This window comes from Pristiophorus japonicus, chromosome 1 (genome assembly GCF_044704955.1).
Source record: "Pristiophorus japonicus isolate sPriJap1 chromosome 1, sPriJap1.hap1, whole genome shotgun sequence".
Taxonomy (NCBI): Eukaryota; Metazoa; Chordata; class Chondrichthyes; family Pristiophoridae; genus Pristiophorus; species Pristiophorus japonicus.
This window is the reverse complement of record NC_091977.1, coordinates 202,591,290-202,616,501: the sequence shown is the minus strand read 5'-3', so window position 1 is coordinate 202,616,501 and position 25,212 is coordinate 202,591,290. Positions and strand designations below refer to the sequence as shown.

At 47.4% G+C, this 25,212-nt stretch overlaps 1 protein-coding gene across 4 annotated transcripts in view; it reads left to right on the top strand.

Annotated features, from left to right (window-relative positions):
• The window catches only part of uba6 (ubiquitin like modifier activating enzyme 6), a 180,739-nt gene that overhangs the window by 7,598 nt on the left and 147,929 nt on the right, over window positions 1-25,212 (top strand). The window contains exons 2-3 of one of the 4 annotated variants that reach the window (XM_070886172.1): window positions 3,748-3,857; window positions 22,397-22,460. In XM_070886172.1, coding sequence (XP_070742273.1) covers window positions 22,420-22,460 — 41 coding nt within the window. In that variant the 5' untranslated portion in view covers window positions 3,748-3,857; window positions 22,397-22,419. Of the gene's footprint in view, window positions 1-3,698; window positions 3,953-22,396; window positions 22,461-25,212 lie in introns of all 4 variants that reach the window. The other 3 variants (XM_070886154.1, XM_070886162.1, XM_070886180.1) reach the window with 3 other exon arrangements.

Genomic DNA, 25,212 nt, shown 5'->3' with positions numbered 1-25,212 from the left:
CCCTCCCCTCTCCTCCCCCCCCCCCCCCATCCCTCCCCTCCTCCTCCCCCCCCATCCCCTCCCCCTCCCTCCCTCCCCCCCCATCCCTCCCTCCTCCCTCCTCCCCCCCCCATCCCTCCCCCTCCTCCTCCCCCCCCATCCCTTCCCCTCCCCCTCCCCCCCATCCCTCCCCCTCCCCCTCCTCCCCCCCATCCCTCCCCCTCCCCCTCCTCCCCCCATCCCTCCTCCCCCCTCCATCCCTCCCCCCTCCATCCCTCCCCCTCCTCCTCCTCCCCCCATCCCTCCCCCTCCTCCTCCTCCCCCCCCATCCCTCCCCCTCCTCCTCCCCCTCCCCCTCCCCCCCCCATCCCTCCCCCTCCCCCTCCTCCCCCCCCATCCCTCCCCCTCATCCTCCTCCCCCCTCCCCCTCCCATCCCTCCCCCCCCTCCTCCCCCCATCCCTCCCCCCCCTCCTCCCCCCATCCCTCCCCCCCCTCCTCCCCCTCCTCCCCGACTCTTTGCTTCCTATCTGCCAACCAGTTCTCTATCCATGTCAGTACATTACCCCCAATACCATGTGCTTTGATTTTGCACACCAATCTCTCGTGTGGGACCTTTTCAAAAGTCTTTTGAAAGTCCAAATACACCACATCCAATGGTTTTCCCTTGTCCACTCTACTTGTTACATCCTCAAAAAATTCCAGAAGATTTGTCAAGCATGATTTCCCATTCATAAATCCAAGCTGACTTGGACTGATCCTGTCACTGCTTTCCAAATGCTTTGCTATTTCACCTTTAATAATTGATCCCAACATTTTCCCCACAACTGATGTCAGGTTAACCGGTCTATATATACAAGTTTTTCTCCCTCCTTTTATAAAAAGTGGGGTTACATTAGCTACCCTCCAGTCCATAGGAACTGATCCAGAGTCGATAGACTGTTGGAAAATGATCACCAATGCATCCACTATTTCTAGGGCCACTTCCCTAAGTACTCTGGGATGCAGACTATCAGGCCCCGGGGATTTATCGGCCTTCAATCCCATCAAGTTCCCTAACACAATATCCCACCTAATAAGGACTTCCTTCAGTTCCTCCTTCTCACTAGACCCTCGGTCCCCTAGTATTTCCGGAAGGTTATATGTGTCTTCCTTCGTGAAGACAGAACCAAAATATTTGTTCAACTGGTCTGCCATTTCTTTGTTCCCCATTATAAATTCACCTGATTCTGACTGCAAGGGACCTACCTTCGTCTTCACTAATCTTTTTCTCTTCACATATCTATAGAAGCTTTTGCAGTCAATTTTACCAGCAAGCTTCCTCTCATACTCTATTTTCCCCCTCCTAATTAAACCCTTTGTCCTCCTCTGCTGAATTCTAAATTTCATCCAGTCCTCAGGTTTGCTGCTTTTTCTGGCCAATTTATATGCCTCTTCCTTGGATTTAACACTATCCTTAATTTCCCTTGTTAGCCACAGTTGAGCCACCTTCCCCGTTTTATCTTTTACTCCAGACAGGCATGTGCAATTGTTGAAGTTCATCCATGTGATCTTTAAATGTTTGCCATTGCCTATCCCTCATCAACCCTTCACGTATCATTTGCCAGTCTATTCTAGCTAATTGACGTTTCATACTATCAGAGTTACCTTTCCTTAAGTTCAGGATCCTAGTCTCTGAATTAACTTTGTCACTCTCCACCTTAATAAAGAATTCTACCATATTATGGGTCGCTATTCCCTAAGGGGCCTCGCACAACAAGATTTCTCATTACACCACACCCAGTCTAGGATAGCTAGCCCTCTAGTTGGTTCCTTGACATATTGGTCCAGAAAACCATCACTAACACACTCCAGGAAATCCTGCTCCACCGTATTGCTACCAGTTTGGTTAGCCCAATCTAAATGTAGATTAAAGTTTCCCATGATAACTGCTGTACCTTTATTGCACGCTCACATCACTCCCCTCAATCCCCCCTCACATCGTTCCCCTCAATCCCCCCTCACATCGCTCGCCTCGCTCCCCCCTTACACATCGCTCGCCTCGCTCCCCCCTCCTGTCACTCGCCTCGCTCCCCCCTCCTGTCACTCGCCTCGCTCCCCCCTCCTGTCACTCGCCTCGCTCCCCCCTCCTGTCACTCGCCTCGCTCCCCCCTCCTGTCACTCGCCTCGCTCCCCCCTCCTGTCACTCGCCTCGCTCCCCCCTCCTGTCACTCGCCTCGCTCCCCCCTCCTGTCACTCGCCTCGCTCCCCCCTCCTGTCACTCGCCTCGCTCCCCCCTCCTGTCACTCGCCTCGCTCCCCCCTCCTGTCACTCGCCTCGCTCCCCCCTCCTGTCACTCGCCTCGCTCCCCCCTCCTGTCACTCGCCTCGCTCCCCCCTCCTGTCACTCGCCTCGCTCCCCCCTCCTGTCACTCGCCTCGCTCCCCCAGATCACTAACATCGCTCATCTAAATCTAGCCTCACAGCATCATCATGCTCTCAGTTCAGCCTGAATAAGGTCACTCATTTCAATCCAGTCTCAGCACCCACTAATGTTGTTTACTCTTTCATCTGGTCTTTGTAGGCACTGGCAGAGGAAGCTTGCATCTGAACTTTCACTTGCCATCAAGCTATAATTCACCCTGCCCAAATTACGACTCGTGTACTGACATACTTGCACGCATTGAACTCTGTCAACAACAATTGCAGGGATTTCTTTTGAACCCTTGTCCTCAGTTACATATCCATTCATAGTCTTGCTTCACCCTTACCCTATAACTTCCTGAACCCGACATCCCAACTCACACCCCTCTTTCCTGACTGGCCTACGATGTACATACCATCCACCCCCCCCCCACCGCAATCAGTTTCAGACTCTGCAACCATCGTGGCTCTGCTCTCTAGAGCTATCGGCCTGGCTTCTCTCCATCTCCTAATGTCGTCTCAAAAACAACTTCCTTGGCCGTCCCTTTGTTTACTTCCCTTAACCCTTCTCTTTGCTCTGCTACCCTCTTTTGGAAAATCATTGAAACGCAATTGTAATCCAGCTCCTCCATGTGGTTCCAACAATTCTGGGCTTCCTTCATAACAGGCAACTGCCAGATAAGTATCCTCATTTCACATACTATACCTCATTTAATAATTGAAAAATGTATTGGATTTAAACGAGTGTGTTGCAGAAAAAGTACCGCACGGTGTAACATTTTGGCCAGATTCTGGGAATGCACTTTGTCCTTCTGAACAGTACAGCAGTCTATTGTTACTGCAGCGTGACTTAATAGCCCTGAAATTCAGGCCTTGGCAGGTCCGTATGGACCCGGCAAGGCCTCTCAAAAGCCAGTTTTTGGCACGCAATGTGTATGCGCCAAAAAACGGCTTTTCTGATCTGTCAAGTTATCTCTTGACAGATCCTCCACATCCCTGGGAGGAGGACGTCCGCCAGGCGAGCTTGGGCTATTTGCCCAGCGAATGTCCTTCAAACTTTTATGCCTGGTAAAAGCAGGCGCATAGCCTACTTTTGCCAGCGTAAGAGTTTTAAAACATGTAAAATATAATTTAAATATTAATTTTTATCGTTAAAAACCCTGTCCATTAAGGTAAGTTTATTTTAAATCCTATTAAAACACATTTTAAAAAAAACCTCCCCAAAATATATTTTTCTAAAACATTTAATTAACTTTAATTTTAATTAATTTTAAATATGTGTGGTGTTTTATTTATTATGTTGTGTTTGGGTGTTTTAGGGGGTTATTCTCATTGGAAGTAATCACTGTACCGTGATTGGTTGTCCAGGCCCACGTGACTCCAGCTTCTCCGTTCGTATCCAGAAGACGTGGATGCGCTGCGAAGCGCGTGGAAAGAAGGCCTTCGACTGGAATCCAAGGCGCCTCTGGGACCACCAGGTACATTCATGGGGAAATTTTGGGTCGGAGGCGTTCGTCCGAAGGAAGATTGGAAAAGCTGTTGTTGAAGCAGGAAACAACTGTGCAGTTTACAGGTATTAATGGAAAAGCAATACAAATGGGCCTACAAATGACCAAAACTCTATGCTTTAGTTTAGTGGTTTGTTGTTCAGTCTCAGTAATGGCTTTCCATTGATAGTTCTAAGCTGGTGCTCTGACTTGGGTTGTTCAAAGAAAGCCTGGCATTTTCATTGGCTGACTTGAAACCTTTGAAGCAAAATCCTTAAGTGGTTTTCTGTTGGATATGCTTCATACATTTTGTTTTTGGAATTTTGAACAACATATTCTGCAGCGTCATCATCATCATCATTATAGGCAGTCCCTCAGGATCGAGGATGACTTGCTTCCATACTAAAAATGAGTACTCGGGTGACTGATGAACTTATTTTAAATGGTGGAAGAGGCCAGTGCGTGAATTCTTTTAACATGGGGTGGCCGTTGCACACCAGCCACCACACGGGCTTGATGGAGCAAGGTCTTGGTCCAGTGGCAAGGGGATCCAAGACGACTGGAGACCAAGCTCCACTGCATGTGCCAATACATACACACAGACTCAAACATACTCCTACTGTCCTCCTTCCTTTCTCATTCCCACAGGACCTCTCTCTACGTGGAATTCATAGTACGCAATGTGAGCCTCATGGCCTCACAGCCTTTATGACAACTATGAAAGTAGAGGCCACAAGATGGTATGGTCAAGGACATAGCCATGACTATGGATAGGAGAGTTTATTTGGACGGAATCCAGTGAATTCAGAGGAGAGGGCAAGGAAAGCCGAGATGAAGATTGAAATCACCAAGGATGAGGAGTCTCATTGCAGATTCTGAGGGAGGAAGTCTCAGTGGAAAGTCTGTTGCGGGGGTGGGCGGGGGGCGGGGCGGAAGACAACGGATTTTAAAGGAGATGCAAGAGGGATGGAACAAAGTGAGATATATAGGGCCCAAGTTTCCACACGATAAAAAACGGGCACCCCTCCGAGCTGGGCGCCCGTTTTTCGGCACGAAAACGGCGCCGGAAAAAAAAATGCGCGATTCTGGAGCGCCCTGCAGCTCCATGTCTGTTTGGCGCGGCGCCCAGGGGGGCGGAGCCTACCACTCGCGCCGATTTTGTAAGTGGGAGGGGGCGGGTACCATTTAAACTAGTTTTATTCCTGCCGGCAATCCTACGCATGCGCGTTGGAGCGTTCGCGCACCCACAGTGTGAAGGAAACATTGGCACTCGGCCATTTTTGTAGTTCTTTGTAAATGTTTAATTTTTGAACACTTTTTAATAAAAGCACATTGCCATCAGCACTGAGGCTTCTTGCAGCAGTGAGAAGGCTGCAGGAAGCCTCAGAAGTTGAGGCAGCCATTTCTCGACGCCCCCCCGCCCCCACGCCGTCGGGAATGGCTGCTGAACTTGTGAGGCTTCCTGCAGTCTTCTCACTGTCTCCTCCCCCCCGGCCCGCCGTCAGGAACGGCTTCCTTCCCCCCCCCCCCCCCCCCCCCCCCCCCCCCCGCTGCGGTCGGTCGGTCGGGCCCACACTCCCTCCCCCCCACCCACCCCGCCATCTGTCCCCCCCCCTCCCCCCCCCCACCTCGTTCTGGACGCCTAATTTGTAACCTGCGCCTGATTTTTTAATGTGTAGACAAGGCTTTTTCAGTTCTACAAAAATCTTCACTTGTTCCATTCTAAGTTAGTTTGGAGTACGTTTTCACTGTGGAAACTTTCAAATCAGGCGTCAGTGGCCGGACACGCCCCCTTTTGAAGAAAAAATTCTGTTCCAAAGTGGAACTGTTCTACCTGACTAGAACTGCAGAAAAAAAAATGTGGAGAATTGCGATTTCTAAGATAGTCCGTTCTCCACCAGTTGCTCCTAAAAATCAGGTGCAAATCATGTGGAAACTTGGGCCCATAAAGACTAAAGGATTGGGGAGGGCGGTGGTTAAAGCAGTTCTCTTCTGAGGGTATGAAAGCTTTGATTGACCTCTTTTGAATTTATTTTCTTAATGGTTACATCAGAAATGGCAGGTGATTGTGGACATTTCCTTTTCTTTCTCAGTTTTCTCACCTGAAAGTGGTGGCATACAAATTGTGGTAGAGTTTCAGGGGCATTAGCCCAGTCTTCATGTGTGAGCCTAGGCAATGAGAGTTAACAGCCTCTTCGAGTGTGGGACCCTCAGAGGTGAACTATGACCTGTTCCTGGTTAACATACTCTGATGTACAGTTTCGATTAAGGATCAATGGACAGATATGGGAGCAGGTTGAATTTTTATAGGGGGTAAATTGCGGTCGGAGACTTCCTTCGTACGAACGCATACGACCCGAACAAAATCTATGAAACTACCTGTTGGTCCCGGAGAAACATCGGTCTGTGGCCTTCATTTGCTGCACAGCATATGGGGATCTTTCTTTCAGGTACGGACATCTATGTTGGAATCACGTGGGCGTGGACCACCAATCACTAGGTAGTATTCTCATTGATAATAATGGGAACTCCATTTGTACGAGCTCCCATTACTCTCAATGAGAATACCCCCCAAAACAGCAAAATAAATTTAAAAAAAACACCTCACATATTTAAAATGAATTGAAATTAAATGTAATTAAATGTTTTAGGAAAAAAAATATTTGGGGGAATTTAAAAAAAAAAAGTGTTTTAATAGGGTTACAAATAAACTTACCTTAATGGACAGGGTTTTTAACATAAAAATGAATGATTAAATTTAATATTTCTATGTTTTAAAAGTGTTTCGCTGCTAAAAGTAAACTGTGTCTTTTACCAGGTGTAAAAGTTTGAAGGACATTCGCTGGGCATGAGTTGAGCAAATAGCCCAATCTCTCCTGCGCTTCTCCCGGGGATACATTCGATCGGTCAGAAGAAATCTTGACAGATCGGAAAAGCTGGTTTTCGGCGCATGCACATTGCATTGCGCCCAGAAAACCGGCTCTTGCGAGGCCTTGCCAGGTCCGTGTGTACTTCATACAGATCTGGCGAGACCAGAATTTTCAGCCCAATGTTTGCTTCCCTAGTCCACTGATGCCACGGTCAATTGTAGCATCCACATCACCACCCAGTTGAGATAAGCTCAAGTACAGAGCAGAGATTGAATCTGTGTTCCTACATTAAAGGCGCTATATAAATGCAAGTTGTTTGTTTCCTGACTAATTGGGAGCCATTTTTTGTTTTAAACTCTATCATTACTGTAAGTGAAGATGGGAATGGGTGGCCCAATCAGTTGGCGCATTGTCTTTTTCATATCTAGGACCAGAGTTTGAATCCACACTGGACCAAAGAACTAAAAGTGACATCTGTCTGCTGGCTGGTCTTATTTGAAATTAGTTTGGGTAGTCTTCTCTACAGTTTGAGCATTTCCTCAGCACTGGGGAAAATCAATGCGTGCAACCTGCTCTGACTGGGCCAGCAGCAGCAGCTCAGGAGATTACTGGAAGTAGGATCCATTTTTAACAGGAAGCTTCAGTGAAATTGAGTGTAAACTAAAGCCAACTTTAACTGGGAAATCAATACTTTTTCCATCTTCACAAGTGCCTTTTTGGAAAAGATTTTTGATGAATAATTGACTTTGGCTTTGTTGGCAATGATATCATTGAGGTATCTTTAGACCTTGCCTTTCCATCTTGCACACAATCCTGTTGTTATAATGTCATGAGCTTGTTGTTGAGGGTCACAATCCCAACCAATGTCTTGCTTGGGGGCCATTGTTAGGAATGTTGCAACATATTGCACCATGGGACGCAGCTCTGTGCTAGCGATTCCTCACACCGTGAGCTCAAATCATAGTACTGGAGCAGTTTCCTGGTTGGATGCTAGATAGCTCCACGTTGGAAGAGAAAGATGAACTGTAGGGCTAAAAATTCTATTTTAGAAGTTTCCTTTCATGCTGTATGGAAGCGGGGAGACGCCTGCCTCCGAATAGCATCCTGTCACCTCATTATGGCAATGAAGTTGCATTGAATTCCAGCTTGATCAGCATCTCACAGCCAAGCAATCTATGAATGGAGGACCAGAATCACATGGAGAAACAAGTTACATTTACATAGTAACCTAGGGATAGGAGTAGGCCATTCAGCCCCTCGAACCTGTTCCGTCATTCTGTTGATCATGTTTGATCTGTACCTGATCTCCATTTATGGACTTTTGCTCAATATCCCGTGATACCCTTACATGACAAAAATGTATCGATTTATGTCTTGAAATTTGAATTGACCCAACATCCATAGCCTTTTGGGGAAGAGAGTTCTAAATTTCTACTACTCTTTGTATGAAAAAGTGCTTCCTGATTTCACTCCAGAAAGGCCTAGGTTTAATGCCCTCTTGTTCAGGATTCGTCCATCAAAAAAAAATAGGTTCTCTGAACCTAACCTGTTGAGTCCCTTTACCATTTTAAATTACTCCTTCAACTGTCAAGTCAAGTTTATGCAACATATTCTCATATTTTAAGCCTCAGTCTCATTCTGGTGAATCTACTCTGTACCTGCTCCATGCCACTATATCCTTCCTGAGATGTGGCACTCAAAACTGAATGCAGTACTCCAGAACTCCATGAGGGTCTGACCAAGGCTCTACAATTGAAGCATTACTTTCTCACTTTTGTATTACAACCCCCTTGGAATAAAGGCGAACATTGCATTAGCATTTCAATTACTTTTTGTAGCTATACACTAGCTTTTAATGATTTGTATACATGAACACCCAAATCCCTTTGCTCTTCCACACTTCCTAGTCTCGCATCAAAGTGGATGACCTCACATTTGCCCACATTGAATCCCAGCTGCCCTACATTTTTGACCACTCACTTTGTCTGTGCCCTTTGTAATTTTCTGTTTCCATTTACGCAACTTACAAAGTGTCATCTGCAAACTTGGATATACACTTTTTAATTCTTGCAAGTCAGGAATAGTGAAAATCTGGTGCCCCAGTTTAGAATCCTGGGGAGCACCACTTGTCACATCCTGTAATCAGAGAACGTTCCCTTTATCTCTGCTCTGTCCCCTACCTCCCAACCAATTACTAACCAATGTCATAAAGTTACCTCACAATTTTATGCGCTTCCATTTTTGCTAATAATCTCTTGTACAGAACCTTATCAAGTGCCTTCTGCAAGTCCATGTAGAAAACATCCATAGACACTTCCCTATTCACCATGGAAGTGACCTCTAAAATTTGAAAAAATGAGTCAGATATGAGCTACTGTTCCACGCTGACTCTCTTTCAGCAACTGATACCTGTCCAAGTGCTCAGACACTCCGTCGCTGAAGATAGATTTCAGTAACATGTCCACACATAATTCACCTCATGTAAAATGAGGCCTCAGAACATGTCACAAGTGGGAGAGAAGCACGTAAATGCTGAAACAGCTAAAGTGGGCTTGTGGGAATCTGAGGATGGAACCAAAGCCACAGTCAGAGATAGGTTTACAGGAGGCTTTTGGGAGAGAAATAATGAGGTAAAGTGGTTCATGAAGAGAATTCCAAGTGACAGGGGTGTCATAGCTGAATGGCCTCTAATGGCAGAGTGGAGACGTAAGCAATGGTCCAGAACTGTTGGATTGAATAACATTTCAGGTAGGATTATACCATTGATTGATGTAGCCTGCTCATCCAACATTCCGAGAGATTCTCTTGATGCATTTCTAAATTGCCCTGAATCCTATTTGTTGACAGGAACTTGTCTACTTCCTTTGTGAACTACATCACAGTTTCTTGTCCACCCTGGAAGTAAGTTCCTCATCTCTATCCCCATTCTACTGAATTCTGCCAGAATTTCTCATTTTCCTTTGTCTTTCTTTGTTCTTGAATTTCATACCTAACAGAAAAACTCGCCTGATTCCACATTCCCCAGACCTTATAATCTTGACTACTTTGATCAAATCATCCCTTAGACTGCTCTTTCTGAGAGAAGAAAGTTCCAGGGTATCTAACCTCTCCTAATAGCTCTGTTATCTCATTCTGGAATAAATCCTGTAGTCCTCTCTGCACTCTTGGCAGTAACATTGTTTTAATACAGAGACCAAAACTGCATACAGTACTCCATATGTGGTCTCTCATCTCGACTTGTAAGTTAAACCCAAACTATATATGTTTCCTAAAGCTTGTGCGCGCTGTATGGATGGTTTTAGTGACCTCTTCATTCAAATCCCAAGATCTTTTCCCCATTGTGACAGCGCAAGAACATTTCCACTTAGTATATAATCTACACTTTTGTTTTCTCTGAATCTTTTAATTTTATACTTCAATGCATTGAATTGCAGCTGCAACTTCAATACCCATAAGCCTATGCTTTTATCGATCCTTTTCAGTTTTTTCACACTTGTTTTTGTTCTTAGGATGTGTGTGATGCTGGCAAGGTGGCATTTATTGTCCATCCCTAGTTGCCCAGCGAAGGTGGGCCGCCTTGAACTACTGCAATCCTTGTGGTGGTGCTCCCATAATGGTGTTAGGATGGGAATTCTAGGATATTGACCCAATGAAAACGAAGGAGTGGTTTTATATGTCCAAGTCAGAATGATGTGTGACTTGGAGGGGAACTTGGTGGTATTCCCCATGTCAGTGTTGCTATGGTCCTGCCCAGTGGTAGATGTCACGGGGAGGGTGGTGCTGTCGGGCTAAGCTTGGTGACTTGAGTGAGAGTGCACCCCGTAGATGGTGAACACTGCACCCATAGAGCCCAAGTTTCGGCTCGAGTTGCTCCTATTTTTTTGGAGCAACTAGTTTAGTATGGAGTATCTTAGAAATTGCAATTCTCGGCATTTAGTTTGCTCCAGTTCTAGTTAGTTAGAATAGTTTCGTTTCAGTACGTTTTTTTTTTCAAAAGGGGGTGTTACCAGCCACTTACGCCTGTTCTGCAAGTTTAGGCAGTGAAAAGTTACTCCAAACTAACTTAGAATGGAGTAAGTGTCGATTTTTGTACGCTTAGAAAAACCTTGCCTACACTTTATAAATTAGGCGCAGGTAGCGAGAGACAGAGGGGGAAGGGAAGTTAGGGGATTTTACAAAGCATTAAACACTTCATTTTTAACTATAAAGATGCATAGAAACCATCATAATTTTTAAATAACAATAATTGAACATTAAATCAAGTAATACAAATTAGAAGTCTTACCTTGTCGACAGGAGCACGCACTGGAATTGGCGTATTTTGTACTAGATGCTCATTAATTTAGGTGTTTACTAATTTGGTGCTTCCAGATTGCAAGATTCCACTTTTACAATTCCAACCAGTCCGGAATAAAAGCAGGGCGTTTCTCCCCCAGTCTAGGCACGCTCCCCGCGGATGCGCAGGTCAGCCTTGAAGTGTCATCTCCTTACTTTGCCGAAATCTGTGGTTGTCAGAGAATGTTCAAAGACGTGGATCCCAAGTCCAGCTCAGAGTCGTCAATATCAGGCAGGTCCCACATCTGAGCTTTTCAGTCACGAGTCCGTATCAGCCGCTTACCTGGAGTGTTTTCACACAGCCAGAACATAGTCTTGTTAAATGGGGCAAGCTGCGTCTGTCAACTGGAGTTATGTGCGAGTTTTCTGCCCTGTTACTGATCTTTGGTCACTGTTAAAGCATCCGTGGCCTGAGCGCCCAACTTCTGAATGGAGCACAGACTGACTCCGAACATGGGCTTGTGTAACTCCCGACCACAGCAAGTGAGTGGGCTCTCCCTCCAACTTACTTCCCATCGGGTGATTTGTCAGTCGGTCTGTCAATGAAACCAGCGATTTCACTCCCAGACATCTCAGGCAGACTTGCTTTCTGGGCTCCCAGTTAATTGGATCATCCCAGCGATAATCGGTGTGGGTGTTTCTAGGAAGCCCGAGTCCCGATAACTATTTAAGCACATCTTCAATGCCCTGGGAGCCCGTTTGGCCAGTGCGAGGGGTGACATGCTTCGGGCCCCTCCCACACGGCACTGTTTTCAGCGCCGGGACCTTGCTTCGGCCCCCCCCCCCACCCCTTGTGCTGCGTTACGCCGAGGCCGAAGGCGTCCTGAGGAGCGGGGAGAATTAGAAGGTAACTTTTCGGCGCCCTTTTTATTCTAGAAAGTCGCCGCACTTCATGGAGATGCGCCGTTTTTACAGGGGGTGGAAACTTGGGCCCATAATGTGGCGGGGTGGATATTGAATTCAGTGGTACAGAGGCTAATCAAGCAAATTGCTCGATCCTGGATGGTGTACAGCTTGTTGACAGTATTATGACCGCACCCATCTAGGTAGGTGATGAGTATTCCACCACTTGAGCCTTGTAGATGGTGTCGAGACTTTGAGGGTCAGGAGGTGTGACACCTAACAAAGAATACCCAGTCTTTACTCTGCTTTTGAAATCATGATATTGGTATGGCTGGTCTAGCTAAGCTTCTGGTCACTGGTAAGCTCCAAGATGTTAATGGTGAGGGATTCACTGATGGCAGTGCTGTTGAAGATCAGGGGGAGATGGATGAGCGTTGTCCTGTTGGAGGTGGTCAATGCATGGAATTACGTGGTGCGAATGTTACCTGCTACCTCTCAGCTGTTCAGGTCCAGCTATTTCATTATCAGAGGATTCATGAATGGAGCTTAACACTGGAATCATCAGCAAACAGCCTGATCCTGATCTTATAATAGAGGGGAGATCATTAATGAAGATGGTTGTGTTGAGAATGCTAATCTGAGGAATTCCTGCAACAGTGTCCTGAGGCTGTAATGATTAGCCTATGACAACCATGACCATTTTCCTTTGTGTCAGGTATGACTCCAACTGCTGGAATATTTCCTCTTTGATCCCCTGACCTCCTTGATGCCATACTCGGTTAAATGCTGCCTTGATATCGAGAGCAGCTACTCTCAGCCCACCCTGGCATTCAACTTCTATGTCCAATTCTGGATCAAGGATGTGATGTGATGTCTGAATTCGGGTGGTTCTGGCAGAACCCGCACTGAGTGTCGGTAAGCAGATGTTCCTTGAGTCACTATTGATGACTTTTTCCATTACTTCACTGATGAGCGGGAGGAGGCAGATAGGACAGCAACTTTCTGGGTTCGATTTATTCTGTTTTTTGTGGAATTGACATACCTGGGCAACCTTCCACACTGTTGGGTAGATGCCAGCGTCATAGCTGCACTGGATCAGCTTGGCTAGGGGAGCAGCTAACTCTGGTGCGCTGGTCTATACATTGCAGACGAGATGTTAGGGCCCATTGTTTTGTCCAGTGCATTCAGCTGCTTAATGTCATGTGGAGTGAACTGACTTAGCTGGACACTGGTATCTATGATGGTGGGTAAACATAAAAACATAGAAAATAGGTGCAGGAATAGGCCATTTGGCCCTTTGAGCCTGCACCACCAGGTTCAATAAGATCCTGGCTGATCATTCACCTCAGTACCCCTTTCCTGCTTTCTCTCCACACCCCTTGATCCCTTTAGCCGTAAGAGCCATATCTAGCTCGCTCTTGAATATATCCAATGAACTGGCATCAACAACTCTCTGCGATAGGAAATTCCACAGGTTAACAACTCTGAGTGAAGATGTTTTTCCTCATCTCAGTCCTAAATAGCTTACCCCTTATTCTTAGACTGTGTCCCCTGGTTCTGGACTTCCCCAACATGGGGACATTCTTCCTGCATCTAACCTGTCCACTCCCGTCAGAATTTTATATGTTTCTACGAGATCCCCTCTCATCCTGCTAAACTCCAGTGATACAAGCCCAGTCGATCCAGTCTCTCCTCATATGTCAGTCCTGCTATCACGGGAATCAGTCTGGCGAACGTTCGCTGCACTCCCTCAATAGCAAGAACGTCCTTCCTCAGATTAGGAGACCAAAACTGAACACAATATTCCAGGTGAGGCCTCACCAAGGCTCTGTACAACTGCAGTAAGACCTCCCTGCTCCTATACTCAAATCCCCTAGCTATGAAGGCCAACATACCATTTGCCTTCTTCACCACCTGCTGTACCTGCATGCCAACTTTCAATGACTGATGTACCATGACACCCAGGTCTTGTTGCACCTCCCCTTTTCCTAATCAGCCGCCATTCAGATAATATTCTGCCTTTGTGTTTTTGCCCCACATTTATCCACATTATACTGCATCTGCCATGCATTTGCCCACTCACCTAACCTGTCCAAGTCACCCTACAGTCTCTTAGCGTCCTCCTCACAGCTCACACCGCCACCCAGCTTAGTGTCATCTGCAAACTTGGAGATATTACACTCAATTTCTTCATCTAAATCATTAATGTATATTGTAAATAGCTGGAGCCCTGCGGCACCCCACTAGTCACTGCCTGCCATTCTGAAAAGGACACATTTATCCCGACTCTTTGCTTCCTGTCTGCCAACCAGTTCTCTATCCATGTCAGTACATTACCCCCAATACCATGTGCTTTAGTTTTGCACACCAATCTCTTGTGAGGGACCTTGTCAAAAGCCTTTTGAAAGTCCAAATACACCACATCCACTGGTTCTCCCTTGTCCACTCTACTAGTTACATCCTCAAAAAATTCCAGAAGATTTGTCAAGCATGATTTCCCTTTCATAAATCCATGCTGACTTGGACCGATCCTGTCACTGCTTTCCAAATGCGCTGCTATTGCATCTTTAATAATTGATTCCAACATTTTCCCCACCATCAATGTTGGGCTAACCGGTCTATAATTCCCTGTTTTCTCTCTCCCTCTTTTTTTTTTAAAAGTGGGGTTACATTAGAAATATAGAAATTTGGTGCAGGAGTAGGCCATTCGGCCCTTCGAGCCTGCATCACCATTCAATAAGATTATGGCTGATCACTCAACCTCAGTACCCTTTCCTGCTTTCTCTCCATACCCCTTGATCCCTTTAGTCATAAGGGCAATATCTAACTCCCTTTTGAATATATCTAACGAACTGGTCTCAACAACTTTCTGCGGTGGAGAATTCCACAGGTTAAACAACTCTCCGAGTGAAGAAGTTTCTCCTCATCTTGGTCCTAAATGGCTTACCCCTTATCCTTGGACTGTGACCCCTGGTTCTGGACTTCCCCAGCATCGGGAACATTCTGCCTTTAACCTGTCCAATCCTGTCAGAATTTTATATGTTTCTATGAGATCCCGTCTCATTCTTCTAAACTCCAGTGAATACAAGCCCAGTCTCTCCACATATGTCAGTCCTGCCATCCCGGGAATCAGTCTGGTGTGGTGAACCTTCGCTGCACTCCCTCAATAGCAAGAACGTCCTTCCTCAGATTAGGAGACCAAAATTGAACACAATATTCCAGGTGTGGCCTCACCAAGACCCTGTACAACTGCAGTAAGACCTCCCTGCTCCTATACTCAAATCCATTAGCTATGAAGGCCAACATGACATTTGCCTTCTTCACCGCCTGCTGTACCTGCTTGCCAACTTTCAATGACTGACGTACCATGACACCCAGGTCCCGCTGCACCTCCCCGTTTTCCTAATCTGTCACCATTCAGATAATATTGTGCCTTCCTGTTTTTGCCACCAAAGTCGATAACCTCACATTTATCCACATTATACAGCATCTGCTATGCATTTGCCCACTCACCTAACCTGTCCAAGTCACCCTGCAGCCTCTTAGCATCCTCCTCACAGCTCACACCGCCACCCAGCTTAGTGTCATCTGCAAACTTGGAGATATTACATTCAATTTCTTCATCTAAATCATTAATGTATATTGTAAATAGCTGGAGCCCTGCGGCACCCCACTAGTCACTGCCTGCCATTCTGAAAAGGACCCGTTTATCCCGACTCTTTGCTTCCTGTCTGCCAACCAGTTCGCTATCCATGTCAGTACATTACCCCCAATACCATGTGCTTTAATTTTGCACACCAATCTCTTGTGTGGGACCTTGTCAAAAGTCTTTTGAAAGTCCAAATACACCACATCCACTGGTTCTCCCTTGTCCACTCTACTAGTTACATCCTCAAAAAATTCCAGAAGATATGTCAAGCATGATTTCCCTTTCATAAATCCATGCTGACTTGGATCGATCCTGTCACTGCTTTCCAAATGCGCTGCTATTTCATCTTTAATAATTGATTCCAACATTTTCCCCAGTGCTGATGCTAACTGGTCTATCGTTACCCGTTTTCTCTCCCTCCTTTTTTAAAAAGTGGTGTTACATTAGCTACGCTCCAGTCCATAGGATTTGATTCAGATTCGATAGACTGTTGGAAAATGATCACCAATGCATCCACTATTTCAAGGGCCACTTCCTTAAGTACTGTGGGATGCAGACTATCAGGCCCCGGGGATTTGTCGGCCTTCAATCCCATCAATTTCCCTAACATAATTTCCCGCCTAATAAGGATTTCCTTCAGTTCCTCCTCCTCACTGACCCTCGGTCCCCTAGTATTTCCGGAAGGTTATTTGTGTCTTCCTTCGTGAAGACAGAACCCAAGTATTTGTTCAACTGGTCTGCTATTTCTTTGTTCCCCTTTATAAATTCACCTGAATCTGACTGCAAAGGACCTACGTTTGTCTTCACTAATCTTTTTCTCTTCACATATCTATAGAAGCTTTTTCAGTCAGCTTTTATGTTCCCAGAAAGCTTGCTGTCATACTCTATTTTCCCCCTCCTAATTAATCCCTTTGTCTTCCTCTGCTGAATTCTAAATTTCTCCCAGTCCTCAGGTTTGCTGCTTTTTCTGGCCAATTTATATGCCTCTTCCTTGGATTTAACACTATCCTTAATTTCCCTCGTTAGCCACGGTTGAGCCACCTTCTCCGTTTTATTTTTACTCCAGACAGGGATGTACAATTGTTGAAGTTCATCCATGTGATCTTTAAATGTTTGCCATTGCCTATCCACCGTCAACACTTTAAGTATCATTCTCCAGTCTATTCTAGCCAATTCACGTCTCATACTATCGAAGTTACATTTCCTTAAGTTCAGGACCCTAGTCTCGGAATGAACTGTGTCACTCTCCATCTTAATAAAGAATTCTACCATACTATGGTCACTATTCCCCAAGGGGCCTTGCATAACAAGATTGCTAATTAGTCCTTTCTCATTACGCATCACCCAGTCTAGGATGGCCAACCCTCTAGTTGGTTCCTCGACATATTGATCTGGAAAACAATCCCTAATACACTCCAGGAAATCCTACACCACCGTATTGCTACCAGTTTTGTTGACCCAATCTGAATGTAGATTAAAGTCGCCAATGATAACTGCTGTACCTTTATTGCATGCATCCCTAATTTCTTGTTTGATGCTGTCCCCAACCTCACTACTACTGTTTGGTGTTCTGTACACAACTCCCACTAGCATTTTCTGCCCTTTGGTATTCTGCAGCTCCATCCATACAGATTCCACATCATCCAAGCTAATGTCCTTCCTTACTATTGCGTTAATTTCCTCTTTAACCAGCAAAGCTACCCCACCTCCTTTTCCTTTCTGTCCTTCCTGAATGTTGAATACACCTGGATGTTGAGTTCCCAGCCTTGGTGACCCTGGAGCCATGTCTCCGTGATGCCAATTATATTATATTCATTAATTGCTGCCTGTGCAGTTAATTCATCCACCTTATTACGAATACTCCTCGCATTGAGGCACAGAGCCTTCAGGCTTGTCTTTTTAACACACCATGCCCCTTTAGAATTTTGCTGTAATGTGGCCCTTTTTGATTTTTGCCTTGGGTTTCGCTGCCCTCCACTTTTACTTTTCTTCTTTCTATCTTTTGCTTCTACTTCCCTCTGTCTCCTTGCATAGGTTCCATCCCCCTGCCATATTAGTTTAACCCCTCCCCCACAGCACGAGCAAACACTCCCCCTAGAACATTGGTTCCGGTCCTGCCCAGGTGCAGACGTCCGGTTTGTACTGGTTCCACCTCCCCCAGAACCGGTTCCAATGTCCCAGGAATTTGAATCCCTCCCTTCTGCACCACTCCTCAAGCCACGTATTCATCTGAGCTATCCTGCGATTCCTATTCTGACTAACACGTGGCACTGGTAGCGATCCTGAGATTACTACCTTCGAGGTCCTACTTTTTCATTTATCTCCTAGCTCCTTAAATTCAACTTGGATAGGATCATCCACTCGGCACTTTTATCTGAAGACACAGTGAGGATGAGGTCAAGTCAGTTACTTCCTCATTTTGTTTTCCTGACCAGTAGATCCAGTCTTGGCAGCTATGTTTTTCAGGACTTGGCCAGCTTGGTCAGTGGTTGTACTACTGACCCATTCTTCATGGTGGACATTGAGGGGTTTATCTGCTTTGAAGAAGGCATAGATCAGATATTCGTAGCCACATCACAAACCAATTCAGTTAAATTACAACCACAGTGTTATGTTATTGTCTTCGATAAAGTAATTTAAAGGACGATGCTCAGCATATCATTCCTCATTCCAAAAATAAATGTACTGAAGAGCACCTTGGGAAGATGAGATCCCCAACAGGAAAACAACACAAAAGAAAAGTAGTGCGCACAGCAGATAGCAGCTCATCAATCAGCTCAACTGCACTTAACAAAAATCCTGTGTGCCTGTCTAAGATAGATGCTCTGAATCCAGTCATGTCAGTGTTACTAGGTCCTTTAATTAAACCTTCCTGCAGCTGTAAGCACAAATATTTGCTGTGATGAAGCATTTGCTTTTCCTATCTGTTGGTTCACATTTGTGACTGACCAGTGTATTAACTGTTGCATTAAAAAAAAACCTCTTCGTTTGTGCTGCAGCAGAGGGCTGTAAAAACCTTGTAAAAACCGTGATTTTGTATTATATCATTTCACACTTGGACTCATGTATTGTGTCTGCTCACTCATTGTTACAATTTTAAATCTAATTACGGGATGACTGCAGTACTTTAGCAAGTTCGATAAAATGTAAGGTTATTATTTGGTACGGTGAACAAAAGAAGATGCCAAAAATACACAGCCATTGGCATCTGAAAAAGTTAGGCTGCCATTTTAGATGTCACTCTTCACCTCATCATCATCATAGACTCTTAGAAGAGTCCTTAGGTGGCTGAGCAGTCCAATTCGAGAGCCACAGTCCCTGCCATAGGTGGGACAGACAGTCGTTGAAGATAAGGGAGGGTGGATTGGGTTTGCCGCACGTTCTTTCCGCTGCCTGCGCTTGATTTCTGCATGCACTCGGCAATGAGACTCGAGGCGCTCAGCGCCCTCCCGGATGCACTTCCTCCACTTAGGGTGATCTTTGGCCAGGGTCTCCCAGGTGTCGGTGGGGATGTTGCACTTTATCAGTGAGGCTTTGAGGGTGTCCTTGTAATGTTTCCTCTGTCCACCTTTGGCTCGTTTGCCATGAAGGAGTTCCGAGTAGCGCGCTTGCTTTGGGTCTCGTGTCTGGCATGTGGACAATGTGGCCTGCCCAGCGAAGCTGATCAAGTGTGGTCAGTGCTTCAATGCTGGGGATGTTGGCCTGGACGAGGCCACTGATGTCGGTGCATCTGTCCTCCCAGGGGATTTGCGGAGGCATCGTTGGTGGTATTTCACCAGCGATTTGAGGTGTCTACTCTACATGGTCCATGTCTCTGAGCCATACAGGAGGGCGGGTATTACTACAGCCCTGTAGACCATGAGCTTGGTGGTAGATTTGAGGGCCTGGTCTTCGAACACTCTTTTCCTCAGGCGTCCGAAGGCTGTGCTGGTGCACTGGAGGCAGTGTTGAATCTCCTCATCAATGTCTGCTCTTGTTGATAAAAGGCTCCCGAGGTATGGGAAATGGTCCATGTTGTCCAGGGCCACGCCGTGCATCTTGATGACTGGGGGACAGTGCTGTGCGGCGAGGACAGGCTGGTGGAGGACCTTTGTCTTACGGATGTTTAGTGTAAGGCCCATGCTTTCGGACGCCTCAGTAAATACATCGACTATGTCCTCAACCGTCTTCTCCCTGTGGCCGAGGAGCTTCTCCCGGAGTCACAGTGTGGATTTCGTCCCTTACGGGGCACAACAGATATGATCTTTGCAGCGCGACAGCTGCAGGAAAAATGCAGGTAGCAGCACCAGCCCTTATACATGGCCTTCTTCAACCTTACAAAGGCCTTTGACACTGTCAACCGCGAGGGTCTGTGGAGCGTCCTCCTCCATTTCGGATGCCTCCAAAAGTTCGTCAACATCCTCCGCCTGCTCCACAACGACATGCAGGCCAATATCCTTACCTACGGATCTACTACAGATCCAATCCACGTCCGGACTGGGGTCAAACAGGACTGCGTCATTGGCCCAACCCTCTTCTCAATCTTCCTCGCTGTCATGCTCCACCTCACAGTCAACAAGCTCCCCGCTGGAGTGGAACTAAACTACAGAACCAGTGGGAAACTGTTCAACCTGCGCCGCCTCCAGGCCAGGTCCAAGACCACCCCAACCTCTGTCGTCGAGCTACAGTACGCGGAGGACGCCTGCGTCTGCGCACATTCAGAGGCTGAACTCTTCAGCTAACAGGCACACTTGGGCTGCAGGAGCACTTTCTGTAGGACTGAGTACAGATTAATACTGTACTCGGGCCATTTAGTAGCCAGTTGCTATTAAATGTATAAAGGGATATTTAAAATCGCAGTTTAGCTGATTAGTTTTTAAGATTGTTTTGCAATAAAACATGTAGGGCCGGATTTCCGGCTTTCGGGCTTTTTCGGCGATAACGGTAGCAATATGTGAAACTTACCGTTTTTGCTACGCTACCATTTTTAGTCCGAACTTTCGGCTTTTACAGCACATCGTTAAGGGAGGCGGTGCACGAGCACTCGCGGTGCAAACTGCAAGTTTCGGCAACTTTAGCCCGGGGCTGGGAGCGCTGCGAAAGGCCTTGGGAGGGGGGGGAAAACAAACAAAAAAAATTCCAAAATGATTCTTAAAACATTAACATTCTTAAAAAATTAAAACTTTAACTTACCTTTTTTGCAGGTTTTCATACTTACCGTTGCTGGCAGGACTGCACCAACAGGTTTGACCTGTCGCTATTCTGGGCGCGGAGTACAGGTTGGGAGAGTTAAAAGTCCGATGCAAACGCAATCCGCGGCATTGCACGTTGGCGCATCTCTCCCCGGCGGTACTTGGAAGTACCGTTGCAAATAGGTACCTGAGGATCCCACCCGGGATTTGCGACCGGGTTTTTGCCGTGGAGTGTCAAATCGCGGCGACAACCCGGTCGCAAACCTGCCTATACTGTTTATAATATGCTTACAGTACTTATACTTATAATGAAACTGGACAATCATTCAACATTCTCACCCTTGTTTTCAAATCCCTCCATGGCTTCACCCCTCCCTATCTCTGTAATCTCCTCCAGCCTCTCCTCCAGCCCCCCCCCCCCCCCCCCGAGATGTCTGCCCTCCTCTAATTCTGGCTTCTTGAGCATCCCTGATTATAATCGCTCCACCATCGGTGGCCATGCCTCCTGTTGCCCAGGTGTCTTGTAATACTTCTGTGAAGCGCCTTGGGATGTTTTACTACATTAAAGGCGCTATATAAATACAAGTTGTTGTTGGTCTTGACTTCCCCGTACAAGTGTAGGCCTTGGGTGAAACTGGGTTGGATGGTGGGGATAATTAGGGCAGGACATGCAGATGTAATTCAGTCTTCATTCCGTCATACATTGTTATATAATGCTTTGACTTTATATTATTACTTACTGTTAAATAGAAAAACTTTGGGAAACTAATAGAATTGGTTGCAGCATTGGAGTTTCTCTGCAATACAAGCTGAGATGCTGGGAGTTGTAAATCTGAGGTGCGACAGCACCATCACTGGTAGGAGGGTGTAATTACAACGTGACAGGTTTGTATTGGCAGATTCGATCATAAATGTGGACATTGTACTTTATAATGGGAGAAGTTGACAGAAAACTGTGACAAGAACATGACAACAGGAAGTAAGGTTGTTTTTTAATGAGAAGTATGTGTAGAGGTCTTGGAGAGGGTGCTAGAGATTTACTAGAATGATACCAGGGGTGAGGGTCTTCTGTTATCTGGAGAAAGTGGTGAAGCTGGAATTGTTCTCTAGGTTAGAGAAGATTAAGAGGAGATTTAAGAGAGGTTTTCAAAATGATGAAGGGTTTTGATTGAGTGAATAAGGAGAAACCTTCCAGGAGGGTCGGTAACTAAAGGACACAGATTTAAGATAATTGGCAAAAGAACCAGGAGGGGAGCTGAGAATTTTTTTACACAGTGAGTTGTTATGATCTGGAATGCATTGCCTGAAAGGGTGGTAGAAGCTGATTCAGCGGTAACTTTCAAAAGGAAATTAGATAAATACTTGAAGGGGAAAAAAATTGGTTTATGGGGAGAGGGCAGGGAGTGGGATTAGTTGGATAGCTCTACCAAAGAGCCGGGACAGGCATGATGGGCCGAATATAAGATTATTATTTTCTGTTTTTATTTTGGATTTCTGTCATTTACAGGTTTATTTCTTTCTATCTGAACAGGGTTTGTCATTTGAGTATATTATGTGTTACAAATGACAAAGATTTAAAGGGGGAAAAACAAATTGGTGCATCAGACTCTTAGAAAGACCCGAAATAATAGTTAAATTACTTTTGAATTCCTTGTTTTTCAGATTCTGGTGAATAGCAGCAGAAAATGGCAGCCGACAATATGGAAATTGATGATTCCTTGTACAGGTAAGAGCAGAACACACAAATTTGTTGAAGAACAAAACATTTCTCAATGCAAATAAATTAGTAATGGCTATATCCCCACAAAGTGCATTGAGCTTCTGGAATTTAACGTCTTGTGACTTCTGCTGGGGTCCAGTTCACTAGTGCTCTCAGCCCTCTAGTATCTTGTCCAATTGAACATTCCTCATGTCTGAACCAATCATGCCTGAGCCTGACCCTGTCCGTGCCTCTCCTGATAATCGCAGTCAGATTCCAGCAGAGAATGCAGTTACGATTTTGAATTCTACTTGGTTATATATTTTTTTCTATCTCTAGTCCAGAGTTGGTGTGGTCAAGCTGCAATTTAGCTAAATGAACACTGACCAAGATTGAATCTCGGACCTTCCTAGTCTTTGCGATTCAGTCCCACACTACAAATGCATTTTTACCCATTGAGGCATTTTGGAGCAGAATTTAAAATCATATTTTTGCCAAACTCTTAAGACCTCTTAAATGGGAATCATTTCGTAAACCAAGATCTGCTATGATGCGAGTGGTATTGAGTTGACTTCATCACGTACTGTTCCTGTCCACAGTGTAATATAATTTTCATGTTTATTCAATTAAAATTTCCCAGTGACCATATTAATAGTTCTTATGAACTTTCCCAGTGTTCAGTATGTTTATGGAGTATCTTGTTCCTGGGTCTTTCCAGCCCCGAGTACTTTTCCTCCCGATAGGTTCCTTCCGATGGAAGGGATGGGCCTGTTACGTAAGAACATAAGAAATAGGAGCAGGAGTAGGCCATTTGGCCCCTCGAGCCTGCTCTGCCATTCAATAAGACCATGGCTGATCTGATCATGGACGAAGTTCCACTTCCCTGCCCGCTCCCTATAACCCTTCTGGCCCTCGGCGCAGCGCAGCAGGAGCTGTAGGGGGCGGGGCCAGGTCCCTGCGCTGAAAACAGTGCCGGGACCTCTGCACATGCGCGCTACAGTGGGCGCGCATGTGCAGTAGCTCCATGCGCCCAAAAATGTGTGGGAGGGGCTGAAGCACGCAGCCCCTAGCCCTGGCCGAATGGCCTCACTGGGGGCCGCGTGAATAAGGCTCCTCCCACGCCCAGCTCCTGCTTCCTCCCGACCCGACTCGACTCCCGCTTCCCGCCTCCGGACTGGACCCGACACCGACCCGACTCCCGCTCCCCCCCCCCCCCGCCCCGGACACGACCCGACTCCCGCTTCCCCCCCCTGCCCCCGGACCGACACCGACCCGACCCGACTCCCGCTTCCCCCCGCCTCCGGACCCGACCCCGACCCGACTCCCGGTTCCGCCCCCCCCCCCCCCTCCCCAGCTCCGGACTGGATCCGACCTGACCTCCCTCCACCCGACCTGACCTCCCACTCCCTCCCTCTCCCCGACCCGAACCGAACCGACTTCCCTCCCACCACCCTCCCGGCCTGACCCAATGCCACCTACCTGTAAATCTGGTGCTGGGGACGGGCCCTGCCCGAAGTCTCGGACCCGGCCCGTTCAGCCTCCCTCCCCCTTCTCCTTTCCCCCTCCCCCCCATCTCCTTTCCCCCCCCCATCTCCTTTCCCCCCCCCATCTCCTTTCCCCCCCCCCATCTCCTTTCCCCCCCCATCTCCTTTCCCCCCCCCCATCTCCTTTCCCCCCCCCATCTCCTTTCCCCCCCCCATCTCCTTTCCCCCCCCCATCTCCTTTCCCCCCCCCATCTCCTTTCCCCCCCCATCTCCTTTCCCCCCCCCATCTCCTTTCCCCCCCCCATCTCCTTTCCCCCCCCATCTCCTTTCCCCCCCCATCTCCTTTCCCCCCCCATCTCCTTTCCCCCCCCCCATCTCCTTTCCCCCCCCCATCTCCTTTCCCCCCCATCTCCTTTCCCCCCCCATCTCCTTTCCCCCCCCATCTCCTTTCCCCCCCCCAACTCCTTTCCCCCCCCATCTCCTTTCCCCCCCCATCTCCTTTCCCCCCCCCATCTCCTTTCCCCCCCCATCTCCTTTCCCCCCCCCATCTCCTTTTCCCCCCCCCCATCTCCTTTCCCCCCCCATCTCCTTTCCCCCCCATCTCCTTCCCCCCCCCATCTCCTTCCCCCCCCCCATCTCCTTTCCCCCCCCATCTCCTTTCCCCCCCCCATCTCCTTTTCCCCCCCATCTCCTTTCCCCCCCCCATCTCCTTTCCCCCCATCTCCTTTCCCCCCATCTCCTTTCCCCCCCCATCTCCTTTCCCCCCCATCTCCTTTCCCCCCCCATCTCCTTTCCCCCCCCATCTCCTTTCCCCCCCCATCTCCTTTCCCCCCTCTCCTTTCCCCCCCATCTCCTTTCCCCCCCATCTCCTTTCCCCCCCCCATCTCCTTTCCCCCCCCCCATCTCCTTTCCCCCCCCATCTCCTTTCCCCCCCATCTCCTTTCCCCCCCATCTCCTTTCCCCCCCCCATCTCCTTTCCCCCCCCATCTCCTTTCCCCCCCCATCTCCTTTTCCCCCCCCATCTCCTTTCCCCCCCCATCTCCTTTCCCCCCCCCATCTCCTTTCCCCCCCCCATCTCCTTTCCCCCCCCCATCTCCTTTCCCCCCCCCATCTCCTTTCCCCCCCCCATCTCCTTTCCCCCCCCCATCTCCTTTCCCCCCCCCCATCTCCTTTCCCCCCCCCATCTCCTTTCCCCCCCATCTCCTTTCCCCCCCCATCTCCTTTCCCCCCCCCATCTCCTTTCCCCCCCATCTCCTTTCCCCCCCATCTCCTTTCCCCCCCATCTCCTTTCCCCC